The sequence below is a fragment of the Narcine bancroftii genome, chromosome 3 (genome assembly GCF_036971445.1).
Source record: "Narcine bancroftii isolate sNarBan1 chromosome 3, sNarBan1.hap1, whole genome shotgun sequence".
Lineage (NCBI taxonomy): Eukaryota > Metazoa > Chordata > Chondrichthyes > Torpediniformes > Narcinidae > Narcine > Narcine bancroftii.
The window spans coordinates 44281312-44295851 of NC_091471.1; the positions used below are offsets into that span (position 1 = coordinate 44281312).

The window sequence follows — 14540 nt, forward strand, 5'->3', positions numbered from 1 at the left end:
CCGATGCGGGACGGGCAGACACGGTTGCAGCGGTTGCAGGGGAAAATTGGTTGGTTGGGGTTGGGTGTTGGGTTTTTCCTCCTTTGCCTTTTAACATCTGATTACATACTCACTGACAAAAGGCAAAGGAGGAAAAACCCAACACCCAACCCCAACCAACCAATTTTCCCCTGCAACCGCTGCAACCGTGTCTGCCCGTCCCGCATCGGACTTGTCAGCCACAAACGAGCCTGCAGCTGACGTGGACTTTTACCCCCTCCATAAATCTTCGTCCGCGAAGCCAAGCCAAAGAGACATATACAACCTGAGGAAACAACATTTCTCCAGACCACGGTTCACACAAGTATTAAATATACATTATATTATAATCACTTAGATACATAGATATAACAACATAAATATATAAAGATTTTGTAATGATTAACTTAGTTACAGGGTACAATTCATCTACCTCACAGCATATGAGAAGAAGCTATTTCCCAGCCTGGCAGTTCTGTTTTGATGCTCCTGTACCTCCTTGATAGTCGTGGGTGAAAGGCACAGTGTGCTAGATGGAAAGGGTCCTCAATAATTCTTTGAGCCCTATTGAAGCAACACTTCTGGCAACAGTGTCATCACTAGAAGAAAGGGATACCCCAGTGAACTTCTCAGCAGCTTTAATGATCCTCTGTATTGACCCAGTTTGATGTGTTGCAGCTAGCATACAATGATGCAGGCAGATATTACATTCTCAATTGTGCACCTGCAAAAGGTTGTCAAGATGGGGGCTAGCACCCTTGCCCTCAACCGCCATAGGAAATGTAGGCTCTGCTGTGGCCTCCTGATTAATGAGGATAGTTCGTCCTTTGTTTGCATAACAAGATACTTTGTGCTCTCTATCCTCTCCATTGATGGAGCCACTTATGTGTAATGCAGAATGTTCAACCTTCCTCCTCTTGAAGACCACAACCACCTCCTTCGTCTCATCCATGTTGAAACTCATTTTGTTGTCCTCACGTTATTTAAGGAGCTGCTCAACCTCCTCTGTGTCAGTCAACTCATCACTGCTGCCGATGAAGCCAACTATGGCTGTATCATCTGCAAACTGGATGATTCTGTTAGAACTGAATCTGGCAATGCAGTTAGGAGTAAGCAGTATGTACAGTAGATGGCTAAGCACACAGATCTGAGGTGAGCCAGTCCTCAGATGTTGGAACGAGGTTTTGCTGTCAATCTCACTGAACCTTGTAGATTACTGCTAACATTAGAAAGCATAATGAAAGCATTCTGCACAGTTTTAAGAGTAGTCCCATGGGATTAAAAGTAACCCATAATTGAAATTTCAGATGTGGATATTGATGGAGGCATTTCATAACAAAATAATTAAATGCTCAAAATCCACAGTCCCGAGACTTTTTTATTCATTTTCACTGGTGCTCTTTCCACAGGAATAGCAGATAGAAAAGAGGAAACAATAGCCCTTTCAGACCGTCAATCCTCCCAGGAAACTGGGCCTGCTGCACTGGGAGCCTCTCTCACTGGACCATGGTTTACCTGGTTCATCAGGAACCCAGCATTTAAGGGGGGCGGGGGGGCGCGGAGTTTGCCTCAGTGGTGACATCACAAGTGACGTATTACGTTTTCACAAGACAGGGAAATTGTAGAGGGAATAAAGGACATACATGCTCAATGTATAAAAGACCCTGGGGGGGAAAAAACGTGCACAATTTAATAAGACATACTTGCCACTGCACAAAAGACCATGGGAAAATCTACCGCATTGATCTTGCGATGATTTAAAGCACAAGTATGCACTAAGAGCCCCATCGATTGCACGGTTATATTTCACAGTTTCTCTCTCCAGAGAATTTTTGGTTAACCTTTTAACTGCGAAGAGAGGCAAGTCTCTATTTTAACAGCTGATCAGAAATAAAAGAAAGATGCTCTCAGGACTTTAAGAATGTGCTTCAATAACACATGCTCAGACTTTGCAAATGATGGTGAAGCTTTCAATGTGAAATGAGATGAAGAAAGCCACATTGACATCATTGATTTGTGCTTGGCATGTGGCAGACAGTAAGCCAGTGAAGATGGCTACATTCAAGGAGAATATATACTAGTGCCAACATCACCTCCCACACCATGGTCCAGGGCCCCCAAACAGTCCTTTCAAGTGAAGCAACACTTCACTTGTATAACCACAGGACTGATTTACTGCATCCGGCACTACTTTTATGGCATTCTCTACATCGGAGAGACCAGTCGCGGATTAGCAGATCACTTTGCTGAGCATCTCCGCTCCTTCTGCCACAACAAAGGCCACCCAGTAGCTAGCCATCTCCATTCTGAGTCACACTACCATGCTCAATATGTCTGTCCATGGACCTATGTATTGTCCCACCCTGACCATCTGCAGATTGGAAGAATAAAACCTTATTTTCCATCCAGCCAGATGGAATTCACTGCTTTCTGCTAACCTGCTCACCTTTTTTTCCCCTCTCCCTTTCCAGTTCTCCCCTTCCTTCCCCCTCCACCCACTAGCAATCCCTCCTCCCTCTGATTGCTGCCGTCTTCCCCTCCCTTTTCCACCTATCATCACCTGCCTTTGCCACCCTCCTTTCCTCCCATCCATCCTTTTGTCAGACAACCTCCAACATTCTTTCATTTCTTGATGAAGGGCTCAAGCCCAAAACATTGGTTATGTATTTTTTTAAATTTTTGCTGCATAAAGGACTCTGGTTGACCAGCTGAGTTTCTCCAGCATCTTGTGATTTTACTTCAACCACAGGGTCTCCAGATTTTTGTGATTTACTTGTTATTATCTTTAATCCAGTCTCAAGGCTATGCAAAATGTGAAGATGCACCACAAAGCCACACAGAGGTTATGGCTGACACATTCAGGTGTACGTTAATGGTATGATAAGGGACACATTCAGGTGTAAGTTAATGGTATGATAAGGTTTAATTACTGTTGAGGAATCTCTCTGCTGGTGAACATTTAATTTTATAACTATGCGTTTTCATTGCTTCAGTATTAATTACTGTTGGAATTTTTAAAAATGACTTTTTCCTTTTCAGTCATTTCCTATGTTTATTTCACTTCCTGGAGATGATTTCACTTTGAATTAAATATTCTCATTTATATTTCCAGAATTCAAAAATGGCATGACTAAATGCGAGTTCTTCCCTTCAGCTGATCAAAGAGACTAACTGACCTTTGCCTTGGCTCTTTCTCATACACTCACGAACAACTATGGAGGCTGGATTACACAAAGACAGAAATTTACATCAGAATGCCCAAAAGTCATCATGTTTCTTTCCTTCTGACATTAAAATACATTAATTACAAAGAAGGTAATCTCTTGAATACCCGTCTGATTCCAAAAACGAATAAAGTATTTTCCCTCTTGTGTTTTGATTGATGCTAACTCTCCAATATGACCAATCCAACTCTCACCCTTTTTTGCCTGATTGCAGCAACTATTCTACCAACATTCTCCCCTTTTAATTATCTGCTATTGTGGTTTATGGAGCCCCAAGATGTGCCCTGAGAGCCCACACAGATATATCTTTAATATCTGCCAGCAACAAACAGAAGTCCCAACTTTCTACAAGAAGGGCACCAAGCCAGTGTCAAAAGAAAGTATTATAATGTGTCAAAAGGACTGTGACATCCACTAACATGAAGTGCTTTGAGAGGCCAGTCATGACTCTCATCAACTCTTGGATACAGTGCCCTTCATAAGGTTTCGGACAAAGACTTTTTTTCCTTTATTTGGCCCTGTGCTCTACAGTTTTAAATATGTAATCATGTAATTAAAGTGCATATTCTGGATTTTATTCAAGGTTATTTGTACACATTTTGGTTTGGCCATGTAGGAATTACAGCACTTTTATATATAGTCCCCTCATTTTAGGCCACAATAATGTTTGGGAAATTTTGTTTCACTGGTGCAGGTATAAGAGAGCTAGGCTTGCTTCTAAGCTTTTGATCACCTTTGATGTCTGTAGTTTCCATTTTTCAACATCAGGACCAGGATTGTGCCCAATGAAAGTCAAAGAAGCCATTATGAGGCTGAAAAACAAGAATAAAACAGTGAGAGACAGTGCCCAAACTTTAGGATTACCAAAATCAAGTCTGGAACATCATTAAGAAAAATGAGCATTCTGATGAGCTCAGTAATTGCAAGGGGACTAGTATTCCAAGGAAGAATTCCTCAGCTGATGGCAGAAGAATTCCATCATAATGAAGAAAAATCCCCAAACGTCTGCCTGACTGATGAGAAGCACTCTTCAGCAGGCAGGTGTGGACGTGTCAATGACTAACGTCTGGAGAAGACTCCATGAAGAGAAATACAGAACTACACTGCAATATGCAAACCAAAGATGGTATGCTTTGGATTATGGGCAGTTCCTTTACATGTCCACACTTTGCTCGTGCGATCACTCTGGTTATTCTTGACCTCATCTGTCCACAAGTTCTTTTTCCAGAACTCTTTGCAAGCTCTTTGAAATGCTTCATGGCAAACTGTAATCTGGCCATCATTTCTGTGGCTAACTTGTGGTTTGCAGCTTGCAATGTGGCTTCTGTATTTCTTTTCATGATGTCTTCAGATGACAGCAGTCATTGACAAATCCACAACATCCTCCTTCTGATCTGATTTTTCTTCATCACAGGCAGAGATATTCCTTGGAATACCAGTCTCTTTTCTTCTGAATGTTATTCTAAACTGTTGATTTTGGTAATCCTAATGTTTGGACGATGTTTTATTCTTGTTTTTCAGCCTCATAATGGCTTCTTTGACTTTCATTGGCACAACTCTGATCCTCAAGTAGAAAAATGGCAACTGCAGACTCCAGAGGTGATCAAAAGCATAGAAACAAGCCTAGCTCTCTTATACTTGCACCAATTAAATGCATCTTGTACTCACACACACCCCTGAAGCCAAATGTCCCCAACATTATGGTGCCCTTAAATGAGGGAACTATGTTTAAAAAGTGCTGCAATTTCTACATGGTCAAATCAAAATGTATACAAATAAACTTGAATAAAGTCTGGAATGTCCACTTAAATTAGTTGTGAATTGTTTGATTGCACATTTAAAACTGTGGACCAAAGGGGCAAATAAAGGAAAAAAAAATGTCCGTCCCAAACATTATGTATGTTAAATTAGTGTTCATAGATTATAAGTCTACCTTCAATTCCATAGCTTTTGCTGAACTCATTCCCAAACTTCAAGATCCAGGCCTTAGAGCCCCCCTCTGCAAATGGATCTTTGACTTCCTGTCCAAGAGACTCCAATCAGTGAAGATGGGTAACAGCCTCTCCATTGCTCCTCAAGGATGACTTTTCATTTCCCCTGCTATTCTCACTCTACAGCTTCGACTGCCCAACTGAATACCCTTCCATTTCTATCTTCAAATTTGCTGATCACAGCATAGCAGTGGGCCAGGTATCAAATAATGATGTTGGAAAACAGGAAAGATGCTAAAAGTCTTAAAGCATAGTCGCCAGTTAACAACCTCTCTTTCACCATCAATAAGACAAAGGTGATGATCATGGACTTTAGGAGAGGAGGACAAAGTCCACACCCTTGTTCACATGAAGTTGAAAGAGCTTCAAGTTTGTAGGAATAAGTATCCCAAATAACCTGACCTGGGACAACCACATTGATGCGATGATCAAGAAAGTGCAGTCACACCTCTACTTTCTTAGAAGATGAAGGAAGTTTGGAATTTAAAAAAAAAATTTAGACCTACAGCACAGAAACTAGCCCTTTCAGGCCACAAGTCCATGCCACTCAATTGACATACAACCCCTGTAAATTTCATGAGGGCTCCCGGGGAAAACCCACACAGATATTGGGAGAATACCAATATATATTTGGACAAACAGCACAGGATTCAAACCCCACTCCCGATTGCTGGCACGGTACAGTTTTTGTCACTTACCTATATTGCAATCAATATTGGTGGGCTTCAGGAGCTGAGTTACAGGGAAAGGTTGAATAAGTTAGGACTTTATTCCTTGGAGCAGACAAAAATGGGAGATACAATAGAAATATACAAAATAATGAGGGGTTTAGGTATGGTAAATGCACGCAAGCTTTTTCCATTAGGTTTCAGGTGTAAAGTAAAATGTTTAGGGGAAGATAAGGGGAATTTCTTCCCTCAGAGATTGGTGAGTGCATGGAATGTGCTGTCGGCGGAAGTGGTGGATGGATATTTGATTGCAATTTTTTTGAATACTTTATTTAAAATTTTGAGCCACATTACATTCAAATATTTTGAAATATAATTCATATATAAAAAACAATGTGGTATATACCAAATTCCTCCTCCCCCTATTGATTGCAAGGTTTAAGGGAAATTTTGATAGGTACGTGGATGGAATGGATATGGAGGGTTATGGTCCTGGTGTAGGTTGATAGTACTCAGCAAAAAACAAAAAAATCCGCATGGATATGATAGGCTGAAAGGCCTTTTTCTGTGTAGTAGTGTTCCATGGTTCTATCTCCTTCTACCTGAGAAAGGCAGCTAATATACTGAATGATTTAATCACACCCTGGACACACATTCCTTTTCCTCCTCCAATCAGGGAGAAGGCTTGAGAGTGTGATAACATGCACCAACAGATTTAAAGATGGTTCCTTCCCATCAGTCAATGAACCCCATAACAGTGCTCTCATGCTGTCCTTGCTTGGTGCTTATTTGATCTTCCTTTTCATTGTAATCCTATATTCTGCAAATTGTGCTATATATGACTTTCTATAAAATTATAGATAACCTTTCAGTCCATTCACAGAAAAACTCTTTTTACAAGCCTAGATAGTTCACAACAAGTAAAAAAATGCACTGCACATTTTTATGAACCAAATCCAAAAGGATCTTTTCATTTCCCCAAAATGGATGCAGATTCCTTTTAGAACCACAAGTCTGCAGACAGTCAGTCAATAACATTCCACACTGCGTGTTTTATTGGCAAACTCTCTATTTGATATTGATCAACTTAAACAATTAGAGGATCTTATTCCGGACGTGTTCCCCCTAATAGAAAGGGAAGGGGGCATTAATGGGATTAACATTGACTTCTCCTGTTTCTGCTGACCTGCTGTCTTTTCCCCCTCCCTTCCTTTCCCTTCCCCCTGTCTTCTTTCCCTCAGCTCTCCACACCCTTCTATCTCTATTCACAGAGCCATCCCTCCTCCTCCTGTTTGCTGCGGTGCCCTCTCTCCCTTCTCCGCCTATTACCTCCTGCCTTTGGGACCATGCTTCTTCCCACAACAACGCCCCTCCCTTACCTATTTGTTCGGAGGCCTGTCGACATTTTCCATACCTCGAGGAAGGGCTCAACTCCAAAATGTCAGTTATATATCTTTATCTTTGCTACAAAAAGGACACTGTTTGACATACTGAGTTTCTTCAGCATTGTGTTTTTACTTCAACGACAGTCTCTGTAGACTTCCGTGTTTTACTTCTAACAACATTTTGGCGTTTGCCTCATCTCTGAGTTAAGTTGAATGGTATGATACTCCTGCATTTGCATACACAATACAATATAAAGTCACCAAGAGATTAAATATTATTCATCCTTATCAATAATTACTTGTAATAACAACATCATTACAAAGGAATTCTTGTTCCTCAGGTTTAACTATAATTTTTCCTTCTTTTCAGCCCTTTTCAATCTAACCTTTCTTTCCATTTATTTCTCCATCTAATTTAAAGAAGAACAACCAAGATATACCTTGACAACTTCATGGTGACAAGTTCACAGTCCTATAATGTTTGATTAAGGAAGTATATGATTGCTTACCCAGTTTACTCAGATCTCAGATGCCTCAGCTTTCTTTGCTGTGACATTTTTATTTTGGATTATCAGGAATGGTGCACACATATTTAAAACGGCTGCAAAAAGGCAGGTCTAGCATACTGTAGGTCCAATTAGATTGTCCACCACATCAGATCTTGGCAAATAAGATTACTTAGAGCATATATTCAATTTGGAAATTAAAATCTTTCTAAATGTCAAGTTAAAGCCCAAAGCTGTACAATTAGAAAAGTCAAAGCCCAGAGGGCAAAAACAGAAATGTAACTAAGATAAACAATTGCTCTCAGTATAACCTGCAGTTAACCAGTGTCGAATATTTACTCGACAAAGTGTGTTAGTCAGGATTAATAGGTACCAAATCATCTCTTTCAACTTTCTCTTGGTGTCTTATTTGTGGAAAGTGGAGGCAGAAAAAAACCCAATGATTTCACTGTGGCATTTAGATAGGTCACACTATAAACTACAAATTGCTCAACAGCAACTGACCAATGGGTTGTTCATAAATTAATAAAAATATCAGGGTGGAACAATTTGCAAAATTGCAAGCAAAAACAGTACATTAATTATTAAATTTATCTTTTATCTGCACTAACACAGAAGAGTGCACATCTTTGAAGATTCGTGGTAGTTTAGATTCCTTATATATCAAGTTTAGCTTCTTTACAGAATTCACAAATGCCACTAGAGCATTTCCCCCAGAAAATAAATGCCAAAGTGGAGCTGTTTCTGTTTTAAACAGGACATCAGGAAACATGACATTTGTTTTACATGTAACCATCATTCACATAAAAACTGATGGATAAGAAGCGTATTACTGCATCCTTGAATCTGCTCTTCACAACAAATGAATTTTAAATTTTGTCTTGACATGGAGCGAAAATATTTGGCAACTAACGTAGCTTGTTTCATTGTACTGAAAAAACCACCACATTGTCCCTTGTAAGTCCCTTTTAATTATCTGAACAATTTTCTGATAGCTTAATGGGTAAAGTAGAAATGTGCCATAAAAACAGCTTTCATCATTTATTCAAAGATATGCTAAGCTAGATTATCTCAACCCGGATGTCAATAGATCTCATACAATTTGAACTCCACCACTATTGATTTCAGCTAAGGAGGGGAACATTTTCTTCTCTAAATATTCATTTAGCAGCCTCCTCCCATAGAAAAAACTGGCATTTGAAAAGATAAAAATGATGAATGAGCTTTGCCTGTGACATCCAAATCGTGTCAGCACCTCTCACATAATTGACCATTTTGGTAGGAGGATTGGTGAGTTAGAAATGGGATTCCAGCAAAGGGCTATGTAATCTGCCTCTACATGCAGAATGAGTGGAATACAGAAATTAGTGCTAAGGACCAGTGGATGGTGAGCTTCTGAAGCTACAGGAAAATCTATTTATGATCAATCGATTTAAAACAATTACAAAACACATTTGTTTATTCATGGCTTTTTTCAAACCTAAGGACCAGATAAATCTAATCACATTTGGAAGAGAGAGAAGCAGCAAAGTTTAAATTGTAATATTGATAATGTTAATCCCAGTTGAGTTATTCACCATATCACTCTGACACTTGACATATCATGATTCATAAATTACCTTACAAACCAAAGCTTCCAAACGCAGTGAAATAAACTTTCCCTAATATCGCACCCACTTCCCTTTTGATTGTTGATATAACATTAGACTTTAAAATACTTTCATCTATACTTTGACATATAGCAATTTAAAAACAAGTGTAACTTACCGAAGATGGTAATCCTGGAGGAACCTTCCTAACTTTTTTCGGAGGCATCTCTGCAAATTAGCAAGTTTATACGTTAGCAGAGACCTTCTTTCAATGGAGGCCATTTGTAAAAATCAATTAGACTTATAGTCATTTTCATTGCAAAGAATGATGCCAATTGATCATTGATAAACAAAATCCAAAGACAAAATTTACCCAACCTTTCTTTTACCCTACAGTGACTCCTATTAGGTTGAAGTTTTACAGGTAGGGTCCATTTTTGATACCTTCCCAAAGTGGTTATTTATAGATGTCAATGAATACTGCAAAGCTGTCATCCCACATCTGAGTCGAAGCACCTCAATGAATACCTACATTTAAAACTGTTAATACAAGGAACTCCAATTTTTCGGTCCAGTTATGCCTCAGACAGTTTCTTAAGACCAACTAATTAGTGGACATCAGGTTTGAATAGTTCAGTATCATGCCAGCCAAAGTTGTCCCAACTGAGCAATATATAGGAGTTTCCACACTTAGTTTGCACATGTCTTTTTGGAGAGGCATCCAGGAGGTGGCAGCATACAAGTGAAATATAAGCTGATAAGCTGTATTTTAAAATCAATGGCAATCAAATACCCTAATGTATTGACAGTCTTCCCCCCCCCCCCCCCCCCCCCTTAAGCTTGTACTGCAGGGAAGATGTCAAGAAAAGAGTTGAGAAATGAATGTGACTTCAGTAATTTAAAAATAAAGGCCTCATTACATAAAATCAAAACTCATAAGGGAAATGAAATTCAAGCTACATTTTACTAATAGCATGACTGTGTCAGATAGCGCTTCCTTGCTCAGCAGCACACACTCAGCATCATGTGCAATAAAATCAGCAACTAATCCATTGAAGTGTCTGATAACTTTTGACAACTTGCATCTGATTATTACCAATGAACAATGGGAAATGCAGCTAAGCCTGTCAAAAGCGACCATAGGCGGTTCCCACAAAAAGTGGTCCTTGTTCACAGGTGGTCCTCTCCACATGCCTGTCAATTAAAATCACATCTGAAAACACTCGACCGGGAGTGAGCGGGATCGTCGCCAGGCGCTCCAGGTCTGATCGCGGCCTTGTGAGGGGTGAAAGGGGGAGGGTGGGAGAGGAGGGGGTGAAGGGGAGGTGGGAGAGGGGGGGAGGGGCAGGGAGGAGGATGGTGAAGGGGAGGTTAAAGTGGGGTGAGTGGTGGAGGGGGAATGGAAAGTGAGGGGCATGGAAGTGAAGGGGTGGGGGTGAGGGGAAGGTGGTGAGGGGCAGGTGGTCAGGGTGAAGGGGAGGAGGAAAGGTGGTGAGTGGAGTGGGTGGTGATTGGGGAGGGGTTTGAGGATTGATGAGGGAGGAAAAATTTAAAAAAAATGAAAACACTCAACCCCTTTACCATCACTATTTTTGTTGCCGCTATAACGTTAAATGATCTCAGAGCACAGGTTCATTAAGACAGTAAATCACAGATGGAACTGCAAACAATTGGCTACACTTCACAGCTAGCCACTCCTCAGGCATTACTACAGCACATGATGATGTCAATATTGTTGGTCATTATTGGGTGGTGATTTTTTTCATGTGCTACTACCAATGGGGCTTCACTATATTCCACTGTGGTAAAACTTCAATCAATCATTCTTCTGTAGTTGTAGGACCACCATTTCCTTTCTTAACCATTACCACTGAAACCAATGAAGAAAGGATCGGACTGACATGTTAATAACTTTCATTATTAGATTTACTCCTAAATAACAGTTTCAATTTGATCAGATTAAAATACCATGTATATATAGATATAGATAGTCAAATATGCATGTTATTTTTTGTCAATGTCCTGCTCATAAATGCTCAATTACCAGAGTTATAAATATCTGGGTCATGCTTACATCATGAGAATTACTCATTGTGCTCTATTCTAAGTAGGCACTTCAGAGAACAAGGATGAGGTGACTGGTGAACAGGAAAGTTATTTCAGAGTTTGGATTAAACTGCTTAACTGTTGCTTTATTGCCTGTGACATCATCTCAAAGCAACAAGAATGTACAAAATGTTGAATGAGATTATTCAGCAAATTGCCTTGCTTCTGCCATATGCCTTGCATATTTTACCTTCTTGAGGTCTATATCCTTCCCAATTAATCTCTTTGGGGAAAATTAAAAATACTTCAGTTTTCCCAAAGGTAATCAACCATGAAATACATTGCAGACTCAGGATGGTGCTACTTGTAAGACATTTCATGTTCCTGTTAATTTTATATAATGTGCAGCTTAATTCCCTGGAACTGGACTTTTTATGCGAGATGAACTTGATACTAAGTTAACTATCAAATGATTGAGATGCTTTCAACATTTCTCTTGCCATCAATAATAACCATGGAAGTAGGTTAAATCACCAGCAGGCAGGCAGCGATGACATGAAACTAATATAAAACGATCTATTTCACAAGCAAAAAAAACTTGCAGTTTTAAATTCAGCTTTCTATTTTACCTTGGCAACATAGATAATGGATAATTATTTTAAAATCACCAGTGATTCAGGCTGATGCGACGGAGTTGAGAGGAAATCTTAAGCTATTTCATACAGTATTATAAATCTAATTACTACTTTAAATTCAGCTCTTGGTGATATAATGCACTTTGTAATAGCTTGTGGTTTATTTACTCTTACCTTTCCCAGCATCACTCCGAATCACCAAACAATTTGCTACCAACTATCTATTAACCTATATAAATTTCACTGAAGTCACTTCTGAAGTCAATTTGACAGTACAAATCCATTTGGCAATGTGGATATTTCCTAAATTGATGAGGATTATACGTTAAGTTTTGAAGCCTCAAGGCATTTGTAATGAAGCAAATAAAGGGAAATTTTGAGCAGCAATATTTATGAAATTATGACACATCAGGTATGATTTAACCGGTTCTTCGCCAAATCAGTTTAAATATTTTCAATAATCAAGATATTCTGTCACTTTCATGAAAGGTGTGTGAACTGGATTAAGTAAAAAAAATTTCATATTTTGAAACAAGGGTCACTGATCTAACTATCTGTATAATAGAAGAACAAAATGATAAAGTGTTAAGTAGTGATTTTATAGCAATGTATCCACTTGCTATAGGGTGCTTAAAATAAAGATTTTGCATCGACTGGTCTCATGAGGTCTCACCCAATGAGCAAACTCTGGAAACAGGCATTTCACTGAAGACACATTAGCGAGGGAAAGTTGTAATTGTCTCTAGAATCATCAAGGCATCAAACAACACAAGCAATTTGTTTTCTGCTATTCCTGCTTTTCGGCAGGTTTCCTCATCCCACAGCATCACTTCTGATATTTTCCATCAAAACTGATTGTGATCTCCTAAATATACTGTATGTATCCAAATAAAGATGAATGAATTCAAACTACAAAGCAATAACAGGATGTCATTATTAGCTATGCTGCATACAAGGATCACAAAAGTATTCAGCTTTGCTTTGGCAAGTTGGGGTAGGGGAAGGTGCACTGCAGAGTCTGGTAATTTACATGTTCAAAGATCATGTTAAGAAGTTCATTTTGAAAACCTAGTTTGCAGTAAATCCTTAGCTTAAACCTTAGCTTAAACATAATTGGATGTGGTTTGGTACCCATTCGATAAAGTACATCTTTATATTCGCGATTTATTGTGCATGAACAAGATATTGCATTTGATCCTCAGACCAAACGGCGAAAGCTCTGTCCATTCCTCGTTGTAATTTATAACATTCAATAGTGTAAATGTCGAAAATAATAATTCATGACCGTGTTTCAGAATATGAAATACAAATACTAAGAGCTGTGAGGAGGTCACTGAAGAATCAGAGATCAAAGGGCAAGGCAAAGAAAAATAAAAGTAGAAGGTGCAACATCACTCACCCATGGAGGAATCATGCATTGGTCGCCGACGGGGATTATTGCTGGAATACGGATAATACTGTGACCCTGGCTTGGTGCCTGGAGGTGAAATGGCTCCTGGACTGCCCATACCTATGTCATGCCCAAGGAGACTGGACTGTAACATAAAAAAAAGAAAAAAATTGTTAGGATAGTCCTCTTGCTCTTAAATGTACAAAAATCGTCAGGAAAGAACTATTTCACATCAATACTGCCTCAATTGACTGCACCCTGTATTAATCACACTGCACTGAATACAGCTGCAAACATTTGAAGTGTAAAGTTTGGCTTAGGGTTATTATTCCCTCAAAAAGTAAATATTATTGTTTTAAATATTGTGCATTGCATTTACTTTTGAAAGTGTTGCAGACTATTTTAAAAGCCACCTATTCTGCTGAAGACAACTTTTTACCTACTGGTATTACAGAGGAAGGGCTGAAATAATTAATTCCAGCTGTCACCATGAACTCCATCTCTCTCTCCCAGGCAGTATCCCAAGATAAGCCAAATTGTTCATAACTTCTTCCATTTAATCAAAAAAAGTGTGTTTCCATCTCTATGGAAATCATTCCCTTCCATCTCTATAACGATCTAAACCATTATCTGACCATTCAAACACTCTCTAAAATATAGTTGGGCAGACTTTGCTGTTTAGGCAACAACTGTGGAAAATAAAGCGTGAACATGTCAGATCAATTATCTTTAATTAGAAATGAAAAGAATTGAGAAATCCAGTGTAGCAGCACTATGGCAGAACTACAACTCCCAGAAGGCATCAAACTGTTTATGTGGCGTCAGTGCGTGATGACGTCAGACGAGTCATGCGTGTGATTTGGGGTTTTAAAAGATTGAGCGCGTTCTGAAGAGTAAGTCTCAAAAAATGCCTTGCATGGTTATTTTGCCATGTCCACTGCAATTCCAGTGGCCATACCAGCATATTTTAATTTGGAAGAGAGAGAGAAGTGATGTGAACTCAAGTCAAGGCAAGTCACCTTTATTTGTCATCCAAAACGTGCATTACACAGTACAGGAGAGATAGCTTTTCTCCAGGACCATGGAGC

At 39.3% G+C, this 14540-nt stretch overlaps 1 protein-coding gene and 1 long non-coding RNA gene across 9 annotated transcripts in view; one reads left to right on the plus strand and one right to left on the minus strand.

The window, feature by feature from the left end:
• Positions 1-14540, minus strand: part of LOC138757126 (transcription factor 4-like) — a 664743-nt gene that overhangs the window by 240513 nt on the left and 409690 nt on the right. For all 8 annotated transcript variants that reach the window (XR_011353352.1, XM_069923937.1, XM_069923938.1 and 5 more), the window contains 2 exons: positions 13462-13597; positions 9560-9609 (listed from right to left, as the gene is read on the minus strand). Coding sequence is in view for 7 of the 8 variants with exons in the window: in XM_069923937.1 (XP_069780038.1) it covers positions 9560-9609; positions 13462-13597 (186 nt within the window). In the remaining variant the exon portion in view is untranslated. The remainder of the gene's footprint in view (positions 1-9559; positions 9610-13461; positions 13598-14540) is intronic.
• LOC138757127 (uncharacterized) overlaps positions 10494-14540 on the plus strand; it is a 38040-nt gene continuing 33993 nt past the window's right edge. Inside the window, exon 1 of the long non-coding RNA XR_011353353.1 lies at positions 10494-10643. This is a non-coding gene — a long non-coding RNA (uncharacterized lncRNA). The remainder of the gene's footprint in view (positions 10644-14540) is intronic.